Raw genomic sequence first — 18,218 nt, forward strand, 5'->3', positions numbered from 1 at the left:
ATTGAACATCACATATTTACCGTGGAGAGAACTGATTGACTTCCAAACCAAGTAAAAATGACTTGAGAATTAATATTTTTTCATAATCTTGGTATTTTCTCTCCTCCATTACAGTTAAAAACTAAGAATGGATTTTATTTATTTTAGGTACTATATCAGGGATGGGGCAGTACCTGCCAAGAAGATCATGTGCCATCAGTCAGGTTTGCAGCCTCTCAAGGCCAGGGTCCACACAAAAGATGGTGTTTAGGGATTTAGCACAAGGTAACAGGGAATGGAGCTGGTTAATTCGTACTCTGGAGACAGCACTGAAGGACATTAAAGGAAGGCCGATAGGCAGACAGACTCAGCAGATAACCAGGTCCTAGTTACCACTCTAGCATTTAGGGATGAGATTTCAGTCTCATAAGGGTGGCAAGGGGTTATAAGAGCAGATAATTTCCCTAGAAGAGTTGGACACTTAGTTAGAAGTTACCAAGTCAAACTTCCTGTTAATGAAAATAGGGCAGAAAGCAAGAGGAACTTGTTGATGAATACCAATGTATTTAGCTGGGATCAATTATATCTTTTCTCTAAGATTAAATCCATTCTAGAGGCTGAGACAGAGTAAAACCTTTGAGGAGGGTGGAATGCTGGCAGCTGGGATGAAGGGACTAGTAACTGAAAGCTGTTTTAGTGGTGCCAACAGGAAACCAGGCCCCTGGAACAGAAAAGAAAAAAGCACATCTGAGAGAAGATTTGAAGGTCAATCCAATGGGATTGTACGACCGATTAAACGTGAGGTTTGAGAAGCAGGTAAGGATTGAAGATGAACCCAAGGATGAGATCGAAGGATTATAAGATAATTAAGTATGTTAGGGGGCACATGAAAAGGAGCAGTTTGGAAGAGGAAGGTGCTAAGGGTCATCTGGAACATTTTAAGTTTAAGATTCCCATGGAGTGATGAAATTCAGTTGCCTGCTAGGCAGACAGGGGTATGGAATGCAGGTCAGATGAGATGTTACCAGTCATGGTCCTTCTACTAAAGCCATGAGGCCAAAGAAGTGGATGAGATTACCCGAGGAAAAAGCACGGAGTCACTTGAAGTCTTGAATAGAGCTTTAGTTAACACCCTCATTTAGGAGCTGGAAGAACAACGAAAGGTCTCGAAGGAGACTGAGAAAGGACAATCACAGAGAGTATAGAAAAACTAGGCAAGAGCCATGTCCCAAAAGCCAAAGGAGGAAAAGATTGCAAGAAGGGAGCATAGCAGTGTCAAACGTTCCAGAAGGGCTGAGCAGGATTCACTCATTTGCTTATTCAACTACTGAATTGTTGCTGACTGACAATTCGCTGAATGGCTGCTGAGTTCTGCGGGAGGACTTCGGAATGAGGTCACAGAAGTGGATCGTGGGTTTTCTGTTGTGTTCATCAATGGTATTTCACAGAGGATTGAAATGAGTGGCAACAGCGATAGTCTGATCACAGTGGATGAGAGACAGAACCAAAGTCGGGGAAAGAGAGCCAGGCTGTGTAGACGAATCTCCTGAGAAATCTGAGGGGAAATGGTAAAGAAAAATGGCCTAATATGTAAAAATGATTATTAGAAGTAGTTATTTCACCTTCACAGCATATCCTGTAGGAATGATTTTGACCCATTGACTTCAAATAGGGCTTTATATTCATAAAACCGGGTGCAGTAGTGGACACGGAATTATAAAGCATAGGGGGTTTTTCTCTTCTTTTTAGGAAGCTTACAATCTGCTTATAGTGTGTGCATACATGTGTGTGTGTGTGTAAAGAGGAGGGTTTGGAGGTGGAGAGCCTGATACAAAGAGAAAATATGTAATAAACATGATAAGTGTTAATAACAACATCTAATAACAGTTGCTAGCTGATGGGGGGGGGGGGGGCTGCAGACCAAAGGACTATGCATTCAGGAGAAAGGAAAGTCACCATGAGTGAAACAATTCTTCTCCACAGAGAAGGGAATACATGTGGGTCAGAGAAGTAGACTAGGATTAAGAATTTCATAAAGTGGGAGCACCTGGGTGGCTCAGTCGGTTAAGCATCTGCCTCCGGCTCAGGTCATGGCCCCAGGGTCCTGGGATGGAGCCCCGCATCCGGCTCCCTGCTCTGCGGGGAGCCTGCTTCTCCCTCGCCCTTTACCCCTCCCCCACTCCTGCACGAGCGTACATGCGTGCATGCTCTCTCTCTCTCTCTCAAATAAATAAATAAAATCTTTAAAAAAGAGAATTTCACAAAGGGAAGACAAGAGGGTAGACTTCACTCCAGAACGGCATCTCTTTCCATGGAAAGTGGAGATTGTGCCACCTGCCTACCTCCACCATGGAAAAGGGCCTCAAAAACTACATCTACCCTTTCAGTTCCTCACCCAGCAGTTTTCTTTTGGTTCACAGGTGGAGGGTACATATGCTTCCCCATTCCTGGGGTGTTGGCCATATTATCATAAAAGGTATCAAAGTATCAAATATGCAAGAAACCTGCTACCAGACAGCAGGAGTCTTGAAAACCGCAGCAACTGTGCCAAACAACAGGAGAGGGAAGCATGGCATGCTATAGATAAACTTGCAAGCAAGCTCAGTGCTCTGTAGAGCAAGGAGGGGAGCAGTTATTCTGATGGAGTCAGAGCCTGAATTCTAAGGTCAGGGTAGAGATATTGGAATTGCACATGCATGGGTACATCCAACCCTAGCCTCCTGTTCTGAAGGCCTTTTTGTTCTGAAGGTTCACAGATGAAATTGACTTGATAAATTCTCTTTGATGTTTATTAAACCCATAATTTTGTAGAATTTGAAATGGAACTATGGCCAAATCAAGAGACCAACCAGAAGTTCATCCCAGAGAACTTTTATAGATAATACTGGGAAGATACTGAATGCAAGAGGGTTAGTATTTAGTATAAGTACATGTCAGAATGCAAATATTTAGTTGCTGTTCAAAGCAAAAAGGAATGGGGTAAATTTGTTCAATATCTGCTAAAATCTTAGACAAATGGTAGATAATAACAAGATAAGAATCTTGTTTTCAAGAAATGTTTACAAACCTAAATCCTACAATTTAAATCATTTCCCTTCTTGTCCTCCCTCCCGTGTGAGCTTGCACAGGCATCCCAATGTATATTAATCTAGGTAATGTTTTCTTGGTCACCAGTGAATTTATGTTTCATGACTAGGTATACAACCCTAAGACTATAACAGTAATTTAAGGTTTATACTCCTTTTATGGAACTTTTGTGAACGTGGTTTCATTTATTCTTCGTAAGAATCCCGTGAAGTAGGTATGGAGAGTATTTTAATTTGGCAAATTAGAAAACCCAAAGCCGGAATGATTAACAATCTGATGATCCACCAGTGTTAAATTGTGAGTTAGTGACCGGGCTTGAATTTGAGGCTCGTCTCCAACACCCACTTCAGGGCTGTTTTCAGTGCACTGCATTACCCAGTTTACTTTAATCTGAAGGCCAGACTGCACCAGACTGAAATTGAAGTGTTGGCCAAGGCTGTAATCTCATCATCTGAGGCTGAGGCTCCTCTTGTAAGCTTGCTGCTTGTTGGCAGAATCTAGTTCCTTGAGTTGTGGGGCTGTGGTCCTCAAGCTCCACGAGGCTGCCCGCTCTTCCATAGGGTTGGGAGTGGCCAGCTCTTCTCTGAATAGAGAAGGCAAACCAAACCCAAAATTGAGAGGCTAAGTTCACAATCAGGGGAGCAACATTAAGTATCAAGTCCAAGATAGGAGTTTGGGGCTATAGACAAGAGAAGAGTAAGAGGTGAGAAACCCAGGAATACTGAGCCAGTGTAGAAGCAAAATATTAGACCAGATAAGGCAGAAAGAAATGATGCTTACCACTCTTGTGGGCAGAGCTCTCTGATTTTAAAGAACCAGGGTGGAGCCCGATTTTTCCTTTGTTACTGAAAGGTCATAAAATACTGTTGCATTTTTGTTTTATATTCAAATAGAAAACTTAATGGTTTAGTGAAAATGTTGAAGTTGGGAAGGAAGTATTATTCCAAATGAAATCAAAAACCATGAGATACTCCTTTTTTGGCCAACATTAGATTATGTATTTTCTCCCCAAATGCAAAGATAGTGTTTTGTATTGATTGATGATTTAATTCTCCTCTCCAAGTAATGTTTGCATCTGGTGCATCATTCTGCACCAAATGCTGTGCATGTACCTCAGAATCATCTAGCTTAGAACAAATATTAGTGGGGGTACCAATGGTTTCTTCCGACAGTTGTTTTTAATTTTTATTTTAACATTACCTTATTTTGATCTTATATTTTCCTGAAATGTCAACAAATAATTTAATCTAGAGACTAATGTTCTTTTATAGGATTTTCAAAATTGGTAAATTTCCTAGGCTTTTTTTTTTTAATTTGCCAGATAGCCACATGGCAGAATAGTGAAACTAAAGTCATAATGAAAGCAGAGAACCAGTCATTTCTAGAAAAAGAAATCTAGTCATATTTAATTCCCTTTCTGCTTGCTTCCAATTATGTCTTCTACTAGACTGTAGAGGTAACCAATTATTTTCATCCACCTTTTTTTTTTCACATGCTTGGAAATTAACTTTTAAAATTTTTTAAATTTTATAAATTAACCCTTATCTTGAAGGTTTATTTATTCATTTGCACCTATTTTAACTCTAGAACATTTGATTATAGCTCTTCTTAAACTCACTTTTTTATTTCTTTCTTTAAACATATTTTCTCTGTATATTGATCCACAGTACAGTTTGTTTAGCTTTTTCATTTATATTAGCAATTGGCTGAATAGCTACTAATAAATCAATATGCAGCAATTTAAATCCCTGTTAAAATTTGCCAATGCCAGATCCAAACTGCCAGTTCTGCTTATTCAGAAAGTGCTGACATTTTCTCCCCATACCATGTACTAAAGATAAATAGATCAGACAGTTCCAGATTAAATTAAACATGGCATTTCTGTATTTTGGGGTTACTTTTCATTGTTTAAAAAAGTCTAATAATTCTGAGGAGTTAGCTGCTCCAAATCTTAAAGGTTATCATTTTTAAGGTATTAAAGTATTTTTCAAAATATTTTCTCTACCAACTTACAGAGGTGTCTGCAGTTCACACTCTTGTGATTCCTCTTGGCTGTTTAATGCTCGACATAGACAGATAGATGTACATAGAGACATATAGATTGACGTAGATATGGAATACAGACCAAGATAAATATTGCATTCACTGAAAAAAAAATTGCTTCAAATAGCTTATCAGGCAAAGGCCCTGAGGTGATGGATGATAAACGTAAAGGGGAGTGTGGAGGGGGGGGCAGGGTGAAATGTAGGAACTAGAACAAGGTGTGTATTTTTTAGTTTCTAGACAACTAAATCAGGAGTAAGGCAACATGGTCTGAGGAAGCCTGAGTAACAGATGGGGAATGATGACATCTGCCCTTTCTAACATGTGAAAATTCAGGATACATTAATTTCATTTTACCTGTTCAGTAGGTTTTGCCCAAGAATTAAAGGAGGCTTTAAAAAATAAAATTAAAATTTGAAATAATTTTTCTTCATTAGGTCCAAAAATATTTTAAATGGCCCTCTATACTTACCAGCAAATCATGCGCATGTTCATTGCTACATTTCTGGAGTTCCGGTCTTTGTAACAGACAAAAAAAAAAAAAATCATAATCACAATCATAATTAAATAGGTTGCCTTTGTTCTTCCTAGGGAGAAAGTCTTCCAAATTTGGAAGCCAACTCCAAAGAGAGCTTTCACCGTTGAGAGGAAATATTTGTGAAGAAAATAGTCTGTCATTTAATTTTTTAATGCTGTTAGTTTTGTCAACTTGTAAGAAAAATTGTTTCCTCAATATGTGAAAAGTACGTGGCCTCATCTAAGTTCATAGTTGCTCAAATGCAGGGTCAGGAGTGATGTTAAATATATCAACATTGTGCTGTCCTCTTGCTTATTTCTCCCTTTCTCTGTAAGGACCTCTTGTGCTTTCCAAAGTGTATAAGGTACCAATTCATATGCTGATCATCTGCCCATGAAAAAAACCTCCTTTTTTCAATGAAACAAGGTCTCTACCATTGAAATCAACTCAAAATGAAGGAAAAGGGCAAGATAGTAGACAAAGTATTTGGGAACCAGTGAATCCCCATAAATTCCACTTTATGAATGGTCACTTATGCCACCTACATGGAGAGCCAATCCTAATGAATACGTTAAATTCTTTGTTTACAGAAGTAGAAGGTGATCATTTTTATTTATAATATTGGTCAGAAGGGATTTTTACATAATTTTATAATCAGTTTGATCTGTTGAAGTGCTATGTGTACCATATAGGCTATAAAAAGGACCCTCCTAAGACCTGAGACTGAACTAAGTAAATATTGCTTATTATTTCCTTCCATGCATTTGAGGGAGAGATACAGACTTTGCAAGAGGGAAAGAAGTTGGGAAGAACAAAGGACTGAACTATAACCACATTATGCCTTGTTATTTTTCTAGGATCTCATGATTCCTTCAGCTTCTACATTGATGAAGCCTCACCAGTAGGGCCTGAACAGCCAGAAACCGTCCAGAATTTTGTCTCTGTGTTTGGAACTGTAGCCAAAAAGCTGATGCGGAAATGGTTAGCCACTCAAACAATGAACTTTACTGGTCAGCTAGGAGCTGGGATCCGTTATTTTGATCTTCGAATTTCCACCAAGCCCAGAGACCCCGACAATGAACTTTACTTTGCTCATGGTTTGTTCAGTGCCAAAGTCAATGAAGGCCTTGAGGAGATTAATGCATTCCTCACAGATCACCATAAGGAGGTTGTATTCTTGGACTTCAACCATTTTTATGGGATGCAGAAATATCACCATGAAAAACTGGTCCAAATGCTGAAAGACATCTATGGAAACAAGATGTGCCCAGCGATTTTTGCCCAGGAAGTTAGTCTAAAGTACCTGTGGGAGAAAGACTATCAAGTGCTGGTCTTCTACCACAGTCCAGTGGCTCTGGAAGTGCCCTTTCTCTGGCCTGGGCAGATGATGCCAGCACCCTGGGCCAACACCACAGATCCGGAAAAACTGATCCAGTTTCTTCAGGCGTCCATCACTGAGAGAAGAAAGAAGGGCTCGTTTTTTATATCTCAGGTGGTGCTGACCCCCAAAGCTAGCACTGTGGTCAAAGGAGTGGCCAGTGGCCTCAGAGAAACTATCACAGAAAGGTAAGTGTCCTTAAGGTATCAGAGAAAAAGCTTAAGGAATTTAACACACATTCATAGAGTCAGTAACTGACAGAGATAGAATTTATACTCATGTTTATTAGTTTCCTAGGGCTGCCACACAACATACCACAAACTGGGTGTCTTAAAACAGAAGAAACTTGCTGTCTCCCAGTTCCAGAGGCTAGGAGTCTGAAATCAAGGTGTCAGCAATGTCAACTCCTTCTGATGGCTTTGAGGGAGAATCTTTTCCATGCTTCCCCCCTAACTCTTGTGATGGCTGACAATCCTTGGCATTCCTTGGCTTGTAGATTCATCATTCCAGTCTCTGCCTCTAGCTTCACATGGTGTTCTCCCCATGTGTCTTTGTTTTCTCTTCTTATAAGACCAGTCATATTGTGTTAGGGCGCACCCTAATGATATCCTCTTACTTATGTCTGCAAACACCCTACTTCCAAATGGGCCACAGTTATGGGTACAGGGGATTAAGACTTCAACATATTTTTTTCTAGGACACAGATCAACATGTAGCACCATGCATTTAGACTCCATGTCCGGTTATCTTTTCACAGCGCTCCTTTTCACATTTATGTAGCACTTTATAGATTGCAAAGCCTTTTCTCTCCTGCTCACAGTCTCTTTTTAGATACCTAATTCCATCTGATCTGCACGACAACCCTGGGAAGTTGTCTGACAGATAAAAATTGAGGTTCAGAGAAGTGAAATGTTTTGTTTAAGGCCAGTTGGACAATGAATGAGGAAACGAAGACCCAAATTCCATTCTTCTCACTCTATATTCTATTCCTTACACTATACCATAAGCAAGGATCACCCTCCAGAGTGTGGGTATTCCATCTGTCAAGCCCAGCCATATATGTTGGAGTGGTGATTACTTGTGAAGTATGTAACTTGAGCAATCACCAAAGATCTCTAGCTCTTTCCCATGATTGTGATACAACATGCAGAATTGTACATATTATTTATTCTTTTGAGTTAAAGTACTAAACAACGCAAATATTGTCTGAAGATAAAAATCTAATTCTTATCAGACTTTTATCTTTAACTTTAATTGATATTTGAATTATGATAAGGAGATAGAGCACGCATGTTTTGCTCAAGGTCTTTGTAGGGAAAGACGAGGAGATGAGGGGAAAAGATTAAGAGATGGAATGATATGGATGGCCTCAGACCATGGCCTATAGAGTAGGAAATGGCAGATGATGCTTGCAGTGGAGCAGGAACACATTTGCAAGAAACCCTTTAGCCAGGTTAAAGAAAAGATTTCATCCTGTGAACAATGGGGAGCTAGAAAATGGCATTTAGGGTCATAGTGACTTGACCGTATCTGCATTTTAGATAGATAATTGGTGTAGCATGGAGGCAGAGGATTGGAGAGCGTGGACAGTGAAGAGGTGCTTGGAACTGTCTCAGCATGGTAATGCAAGCTAAACTGAGGAAGGGAGAAAACACAGAAGGGGATGGTATGCCGCAGTAAAAAATAGGATTATTTGATGACAATTTGGCTCTGAGGTATGATGGGAGAAAAGAGTTAGGGATAAAGTTTCTTCTTGAGAAGTAAAACGAGTGATGCAGACATTTACAGAATCAAGAAACAAAGACACAGGGATTTAGGTAGGAGGTGGGGAGGCTTCAGTCAGGGTTATGCATCCAGTAGATGTGGCCAATTGATCATTATGAATATAAGCCAACTCAAGTGGCAGTTATTGGCATTTTTTGGCAGTGAAAGCCACAAGCCTTTGGAGTCGAAGAGTTCCGCCATACAGAATCATAACTTCCATCTGTTATTCAGAGATGGAATATTATTAGCTGAGATCTCCCTGTTCTTCAAAATTTAAGTGCAATCCCTAGCTCTTCATTGTACACCCTGTGCAAGTATAAGACCTTCCCTAGGATTTCTGCTCATGTCTAGCTTTCTTACATTCTTATGGCATGAGCCCTTGCTGCTTCTGGATTACTTCATTTTCCATAAAGTGATGGATTTGATTGTCCCATGTGGCTTGTCCATGTCCCTGTAGAACCAGAGACATGAAACTTGCTTGCTTCTTCCTCAGTTTCCACAATGGTTTTTAGACTTTATTGAGGGTTTGAGGCAACAGGGTAGGTTTTATAATTATAGTAATACAGATAATACAAAGTTGAATTTTAGAATTGTCTCTAAGTACAAATATTCTGGCCTGGGATATCTTACCGTGATGACATCTGTATCACTTTAACCCCATCCTCAAGTCTTGTGGCTGAAACTTCTCTTGCGCCTCCTTCTCCTTGTCTTTTTCTCATCTCTTTTCTTCCCCTACCCCCACACTGTCTTGGAGATTCCACACTTTAGATTACTGGGCCAAATTATTCACCTCTCCTCTAGCCCTAAGGCTCAGCAAGTCCCATCAGAGTACTCATCAAACCAAGAAGGCTTTCTATTTAATAGCACCACCTTCTACAAAAGTTCATTGTTTTGGTAAATAACCACTTACCACCTCTCTTACACCCTTAAAAATGAGGGAATTATAGTATATATACATAAGAATGTGTTGTTCTCAACCATACCCTACTGAGGCCCCAGATTTTGAGGAATTCCTGAGGACCTATTAGAGGTGGGGAAGAGGCAGGAGCGGTCTGAGACTCAGCTAACTCCAATATTCTTTATTCTCACTACATCTTTAATGAAGGAAGCTTCATTTCTAAAATTTTACACATTGGGCATGAAAGGAGTCTTCCCATAGCCCTTCCAGCTTTACCTTCTGTTGCCTAATTCTATATTTAGGAAAATACTTTTCCATATAATATGTCTGCTTTTTGCATGTGGCCAAGAACCATACCCTGATTTTACCTGTGTAAGGAATAGCCTTTGGGTAGTCAAGAAGAAAAATCTACTCAAGGAGGAGATGACTTTCATTTTTCTCTCTTCCGGCATTTCATGCAGCTAGGGTCTTTGCAAGCTAGAAGTTGAACTACTTTTAGTTACATATGCTATAGTACAGGATTAGTAAAGCAGGATTTGTGGGGAAAAGGTCAAATAAGAAAGTGCTGAAAATTGTATATCTACACAACTCTCTCAAAATATTCACAATCTTTAGCATATAAAAGGCACTAACAAGCATTTTGTTGAAGAATCCTATTTAAATTGAACTAATGCAATGTTGTGCAAGCACTTAATTTTTTTTCAGATAACACTTATTGACAGCCCTTGGAATTCATTTTGAAAAACTGTCCTCAGGCATCTGCTCTAATTCAGAACTTTTCACTTGCCTCTGGCTTTCTTCTCTGGAATAGTAGAACCCATCACTGAACAGAGGAAGAGAAGAGGAAGAGGGTGGGGAGGATGGTGGGATGAAAAAACTTAATAAATTGAAATGAAGGCCTTATAGGTAGAATCAACTTTTTCTTCTCTCTAGGATTATGCAAATTACTTGCAAACGATTTGCAAATATATTTGAACCTCGCCAGGATGAACAGAGTTTGCCTCAGAAGTACTAGAAAGGCCTCCTTGTAAACAAATTCCAATGCCTGTATTCTGCATATGGCGTACCTGTGAAACTCCAGTTTTGTTTTGATTTGATTTGATATATTTTCAGCCTTCTGGGTGAGGGTTAGAGGGAAAAGGTCATTGTCAGTCCTTGGATAGCACCTTGCAAAGGTAATTTACTTACCTCTGAGAGAGTCAGTGAAAAGAACACTTGATTCCCCAAGGACATATTGCTTCTCTTTCCTCATCAAGTGATAAAGCCCACAAAGACAACTTTCTGCCATTTTCCTCTTGCTATTGTGCACAAAGCTGCTCATTCAGAAAGTCCTATGTTAACAGCAAAAGATGTAATGAGACTCTCCTTTGCCACCAAAGGAGAAGTTAGTAGGTGATTTTAAGACCTCTCTGGACCTTAAGTATTTTCATCTGCAAAATTTGGAGTTTGCGCTAGACTATCTCCAAGATATTTTCGAGTTCTAAAATCCTACAATTCTAAGATCCTGCATTTGACTAGTTTCTCTATAATTTTTTTATTATGCCTAATATTTGGGCTAACAAAACCGTGAGCACGTGCATTTAGAAAACAGTGTTTGAAGGTGTGGGTGGCTTTCAGGGAAACTAAAGTCAGCCTGCATTCAGGTAGTATAGCTTTCAATCTGGCCACTGGTTCCAAATACTGCAGATGCATTTTCCACATTTTAGCAATGCCAAAAGACACAGATTTTTATTTCTTAAAGACCTATTTTTAATTTATTTTTCAAACACCAGCTTTTGCACCTCACCCCCACGGAATTCACACATTCTTAAAAAGAAGGTGTGCAACTTGAGTCAAGTCCTTCCCTAATTTGTGGAGGTTTATTAAATTATACGTTTTGTTAAAAAAAAAATCAGTTAGACCACCTGTCAGAATATTCAAGGAGCAATGCACCTTGGGAAGTCAATTGATACTGAATTAATTTAGACAATGTTTCTAAAGTCCAACAATTTAGATGATGATGATGATGATGATGATGGTGGTGGTGGTGGTGGTGGGGTTGGTGGTGGTCATCTATTTTAAGTGTTCCATATCTGTTTAATACTGTGCTAACTGCCCTGACCATTTTCTCTCACCATCACAGTCATTGCCTTGAAGATAAGGTAGAATTTTGAGGATGTAATTGGTTGTTGGTTGATTATTAATAAGCATCAATATGACCCAGCTGGGAAAACGAAGGCAACTACATTTGTTGAGCCCACATCATGTGCTAGGCAACGTGCTACGTGCTTTACATGAATTGTATCCATTCAATCCTCCTTCCAACAAGGTAGGGATCATTAGATACATTAGAGATGAAAAACTGAGCCTCAGAAATGTCTAGTACCTTGCTCAAAATTCCCATATTAGTTTAGCAAAGCCAGTATCATTATTTGAGTTTGTTTGACTCCAAGTTCTAGGCTTCCTCCTGCAAACTAAGTAAAATTCACATTTCTTAACACTGGGCACATATAATATGTTATCTGTCATCTTGGAAGGCAGAGTCAGGTCCAGGGGTTTGGGAAGGTCAAGTATGCCACAGTTGGGATGGGCAAGGCTATGAGAAGAGCAGATTTGAAGTGTGTGGCTTTTTCTCAAGAAAGCAGACCCAGGTAGAACGCTGTCATGGGGATTCACGGAAGCAGCACCACCGAAGAACAGAAAGGAAAGGAACTTAAAGGTGACTTGGTTTAATCTTCCTTGCATTGTGCCTACTGCCCATTTGACTGTTTCCATTGAGTAAGGAAACTGAGGACAGAGGAATGCTAAATGATTGCCCAAGCAACAGAGGTACCTGGCGGCAAAGACAGGTTTAAATCCAGGTCTCTTGGCTTATAGGCAGAATTCTATCCTCTACGCCTTAGGGAGGGTTGAGGACAGAGGATGGGCAGGAACGCCAGAAAGGACCAGAGAACAACAGGTTGCAGGGACCAATGTGGAAAGGCAAGCTGGCTCTTAGTCTGCACCGTGTGCAACATAGCAAGGTGCCCTGGAACCTTGCCTCAAGGGGTCAGAGGTCAGGCCTGGAGATGGGTCATGGATTTTGTGCATAGCTGGCCTTTCCTGGGTTCTGTCTGCCTCATGAACACAATAAACTCTAGTATTTCCATCTAATGGGGACACACCCTGGTTCACAACCACACCTCAACAACACTTCTGCTGTCCAGTTTACCCTGTCACTGCCTGGACCCAGCAGGTGTGGCTGGTCTCTGGGAAGTTGTTCACCTGCAGCATCAGTCCTCTGAGGAGTTTTAGGGAACTCACAAATTCTTTGGTGGAGACTCCAGATGGTTCCAAGACAGCTCAGGGTGACATGAGAGAGCACCAATCTCCATGAGGAGTAGCTTTCTGGCTCTGCCCCCTGGGCCATGTCCCCAAATAGGTCGGTGCACATGTGGAACAGCTGATAAAGGATTAGTCTGTTCAGTAAAAGGGAAAGCTGCCTCCTTTGGCTACATATGCCTACAGAGAGAGAAGAATATCAAGGAGACTATGGAAGATCAGTATTAGAGTAATCCTTATTTGTAAGATGTTTTCATCATAAGATTTAATTTCTTCAACATGTACTTACTGGATGCCTCATTTGTTCAACAGGTATTAGTCTCAATTTGCAATTTAAGAAACTGAAGGTCAGAAATGCTAAATAATTTGTTCAGGTGAGACTTGAACCAGTGCTAGGATCAGTTCAAGATCTAGGTCTTTGGAACCACTAGAAAGAGGAGTATGGCTTGTAAATCAGAAGGAAGCTCCAGAAAGCAAGGCTTTTCTGAGCACAAGGCTTGGCAAACTTGGGGAGGGGTTGCTGCTTATGGAGAGTTTGTTCAAATGCAAATTCCTGGGTGCTGCCCCAGAGACTGTGATTCATGAGTCTGTGGCTCAGATTTTTAAATTTCTTTTTTTTCCCAAGATTTTACTTAAATTCAAGTTAGTTAACATATAGTGTAGCATTAGTTTCAGGAGTAGAATTTAGTGATTCATCACTTAGATATAAACATCCAGTGCTCATCACAAGTGCCCTCCTTAATACCCAGCCTCCAGCCCCCTCCCCTCCAGCACCACTCAGCTTGTTTTCTATATTTAAGGGTCTCTTAAGGTTTGCCTCCCTCTCTGTTTTTATCTTATTTTATTTTTCCTTCCCTTCCCCTACGTTCATCTGTTTTGTTTCCTAAATTCCGCATATGAGTGAAATCATATGGTGTTTGTCTCTCTCTGACTGACTTATTTCACTTAGCATAACACACTCTAGCTCCATCCACATTGTTGCAAATTGGCAAGATCTCATTCTTTTTTGATGGCTGAGTCATATCCCATTGTGTTTATATATACCCCATCTTTATCCATTGATCAGTTGATGGACATCTGGGCTCGCTCCATAGTTTGACTGTTGTGGACATTGCTGCTATATGGGCCCATTCTCCCCCTACTTACAGCAGCACTATCAGAGTTTTATGTTTCTAACAGACTCCAGGTGAGCCCTTCTCTGAGTAGCAAGCTGCACCTCAACCACCCCCAGCAACACATAAACTTGGTTTTAGGAAACCTAGAAAGAGTTAACCCCAAGATTTGTCAGTCCCCTTCCAACACCACATTCAAGTAGTTCTTCCTTAAATCTCAGCTGCGACTTCTTTACTCACAGACCCCACCAGATTTGTTCTGTCACTAATTAGAGCTGCCCATCACTGATTTCCAAAAACCGATCCCCTACTATTCTCTCTCGCGCATCCTCTCTCCCATGTCACATAGCTCCATCTTAGGATGATGGTGCTGCAGGAGCATGGCAAGTCTTTTGGGAGGGAGTCTTCGTTCCCCTGGCCTCGGGAGCACATTCCTTTGCAAGAAACCTTGGTAACTTTGAGACTCAGTGCCTCCCACCAAAACCAATTAACGTTACAGCACTTTGCAACCCAATGGCCTCCCCAGTCCTGATTTCAAACGGTAAAAAAGAAGATTCTACAACAACGTCTGACAGTGAGGTCATGTGACAAAAGAGTGACTTCAGCCTGGGTCCTGCTGGGGTATGGCAGGAGGGAGAGCTGTCTATAACTCTCTGTTTTCATAACTGTTGACCTAAGAACTTTTAAAGCAAGAGTGTACATAAAAGCTCTTTCTCTTCTTCATTCTGCTGATGCTGTATGATTAAAGTACAGGTGAATACAGGCAGGCACCTTTCATTATCTGTGCCAGAAAGTCAAAGACTAGAGGGAATGCCAAGCTGTTGGGAAGTAAGATGCCCATTCAGTGCCTGGTGAAGATCTGTGTGTGTGTCTGTGTGTGTGTGTGTCTGTGTGTGTTGTGTCTGTGTGTGTGAGGGAGAGAGAGAGGGAGGGAGGGTGTATATGTCTGGGTATGTGTGTGAGAGAGAGAGAGGAAGTGTGTGTAGGGGGGAGAGAAGGAAAATACATATACTTTTCTAAAAAGCATGGCATAGGATAGAGGTTCACCCACTTTAATCTCTCTGGATCTCAGTTTTCTTATGGGGAATTGCTGGGCAGATTGAGTTTATCTGAAAAGGAACTAGCCGAGTGTGTAGCTGGAACTCACAGAAAGCTGAGAGCAGATGGGTTGATGATGGGCAGATTAAGATGGAGGGTCCAGGCGGCAGGGATGTTTAGTCAATTAGATTGTAGCACAATAATTGGGGGACCTCAGCCAGTGACTGAGGGGATAGGGAGGCTTGTTTGGGATTTAAAACGAACCGTAAGATGTATTGTCAGGAGACGAGCCAGTAAGTGGTGTCTGATTCCAGAAGGGAGGTGGACCGGATATGGACGGTGCAGGCCACACCCTGGGGCACAAGCACAAGGACTTCGGGCCGCTCTACATTTCTGCCCTGTGCCCGCAGGGCTCCTGACGTGGGGGGCAAGTCCGTTCTGCTGAAAGCTCATCCAAGGGCAACAGCCCACTCTGAAGAGAACTGATTTACAACTGAGGGAAGAGAAAGCATTGCCAAATCACTAGACACAAATATGTAGTTGGACATGCTGAGCTTACTTGTTGCAGTGAAGAAGCACACCCACCCTTGGGAGCCGTGAGACATCCCAGTGTGAGACGTGGTTGGGAGGGACTTTTCAGCCCTATAGAATTGGGGCTTAGGTTGACTGACTCGGAGGAAAGTTTAAGGAAGCAGAGGTTCTCTCTAGATTGGCTGCTGTCAGAAAGCAAGGGTAATTCTATAAATGGGTACCTCTGTAAGTCTTACCTATAGGGCCAGAGAGGACAAACTGTAATGGGTAAAGGAGTAGCAGTCTCATTTATTTCAGTCTAGAGAGCTGGTTGTTTGGTTACTTTGTGGGTGATCTTATTTTTGTGCTTAGACAAAATTACAAAGTATCCTTTTTTATCTCACTGTCTCATGATCTCAAGGAACCTTGTCTAAGGCTGGTATTCTGGGAGATTGTTCATGTCCCACAGGAGAATAATATGGCCAGGTTGTGAGTGGCAGGCCAGCTTCCTAATGTCAGGGGTTGCTTTTAAGTTTCTTTTCGCCCTTTCCAGTGCAATGCAAGGAAGAAATATCACTTATTTCCATTTGCTTTGAAAGCCTCTGGTGTGAATTAGGCTTTCCCGGTGCTTTTCCGTTGTTTTTCTCACTGAAACAAATGAGGTTGTATCTAATCAGAAACCCAGACAATTTTGATAATGAAGCCAATCAAAGAGTTGCTGATACCCTAGCCCAGGGCTTGTCTACTGAAAATGCAAACTCTTCTCATTGAGCCCTATTGACAACCAACTTGATATTCTAGTCTTTAAGTTTCTGCCTATCTCAGTGGGCAAGGGTTGGAATCCCAGGTGGTAGCTATCAAAGGGGTTGGGGGTGAGAAAGAAATGTGAGAACACAGCATTTTGAAAAGGGAATTGCTGATTCTTTAATATTTGTGAACATTCCAACTTCCCAAAATGTCACAACTTATTCAAGGCACAAAGAAGCAGGAGGTGAGAGTCAACTGTTACATTTACAGTTGAATTGTTTTCTTGCCCTTTTTGGCAGGGGGAGGCATATTATTCTTGGCCTTATTTGAATGGGGGCCTCTGAAGGCTTATTTGTGTTGGCTACACTTGGTAGACCCAGCTTTGGGTGACTGATCTACTCATTACCTAGAGTGACTCCGACAAGTACGAATACTTATCTAAGTGAAGTGTATAAGCTAAATCCTCTCTGTCAAAGGATAAAGGGATGAGGAGTTGCTTTATGTGCACCCCACCTAACAAAATTATCACATAAAGCTGAAATAACTGACTAATACCACTCTAGGCAATGACATTGCCGCTTTTAATTTATCACATTCAGTTGATAAAATATTTTCTTCCATAATATTTTCAATATAACAACAACAATTTAAAAAGTTGAAAATATGAAATTTTCTCAGACTATCTGGCCTTGACATTTCAGAAGAAAATACTACTTCCGTTGGCTGCAGACACTAATACTTGGCTTCATGGTATAGAGCACAAATCTTCCAGCTCTTGATTTGTATGTCTGGGATTATAGCCTCTCTAATTAACTTATTTTAAAGTACTAAAAATAATTAGACAAGAATACCTAGAAACTTTCTTGTCATAATTGATTTTTTTTCAGAAATCACACGTATAACTTGCATTTTTGCTTTAAAATATTCCTTCCTCCCACCCCCTCATCACTTATTTCCCTGTGGTCTCAGCTGTTAAAAGAAGCTTACGAGTTGTTTCTGGAGCTGTGACATCCTTCCGTGAAGGAGCATTATGTGACAGTGAGACTGTAATGTGTGATTTCATTAGTGAATGCGAAAAGCCACAGGCTGCCCTTTGGAAATGTATGGGAGATTTGGCCATTATAAAACTGAGCAAGTTCACCATGTAGCTACCTCTTATGTGAATACTAAGCAGAAAAGCTGTTGCTAATATGACTTAACTAAGGTTTGAAAATGAACCAGTTGGGACAATAAATAACACAATAACGAGTTGCTCATGAATGTATATTTTTCAGATTTTTTGATTCATCTTTGAAGAGTTGAATTTAGATAGCCTGTTTCTCCAGATAAAATGCTTGTAAGAAGTAGCTTGTAGTGAATCGATTGTAGGGAAACTTGGTTAGATCACTCAGTATAAGTTCAGTCTGTTAACAGACACCATATGCTAATTTGGGGGAGATATGATGAATCTATTGCTAAAAAATAGCCTGGAAACTTAGTTTTATTCCTGTCTTGGTTTTACATTTACTGCTCAGCAGTTGAAGGTTTATTTAATGAATTTGACTCTTATTGCCATTCACAAGCAGAGCAGGCCGAAGAATTTCACACCTTTGTACGCAGACACCTCATTCATTGCCACTGTGTGCTTATACCTTACCCATGTGTCTAAGCAGCCCCCAAACAGGATATGGCCAGGGACTCTGGTATCTGATAATGACTGAGAGACTCCTTAATGCCATGAACATGAGTGGGGACATTTTGATGTCTCCATGACATAGGTTGTGCAAATAAAGACTTATTCAATGGCCCACCATTTTCTGCTCCAACTAGCATTAGGTAGTCAGCTTCAGATTGAAATGGTGGTGT

At 40.7% G+C, this 18,218-nt stretch overlaps 1 protein-coding gene across 1 annotated transcript in view; it reads left to right on the plus strand.

The window, feature by feature from the left end:
* Positions 1-18,218, plus strand: part of PLCXD3 (phosphatidylinositol specific phospholipase C X domain containing 3) — a 166,980-nt gene that overhangs the window by 102,027 nt on the left and 46,735 nt on the right. Inside the window, exon 2 of the mRNA XM_027606255.2 lies at positions 6,484-7,192. Within this exon, the coding sequence (XP_027462056.1) occupies positions 6,484-7,192 (709 nt within the window). The remainder of the gene's footprint in view (positions 1-6,483; positions 7,193-18,218) is intronic.

This window comes from Zalophus californianus, chromosome 5, assembly GCF_009762305.2.
Source record: "Zalophus californianus isolate mZalCal1 chromosome 5, mZalCal1.pri.v2, whole genome shotgun sequence".
Taxonomy (NCBI): Eukaryota; Metazoa; Chordata; class Mammalia; order Carnivora; family Otariidae; genus Zalophus; species Zalophus californianus.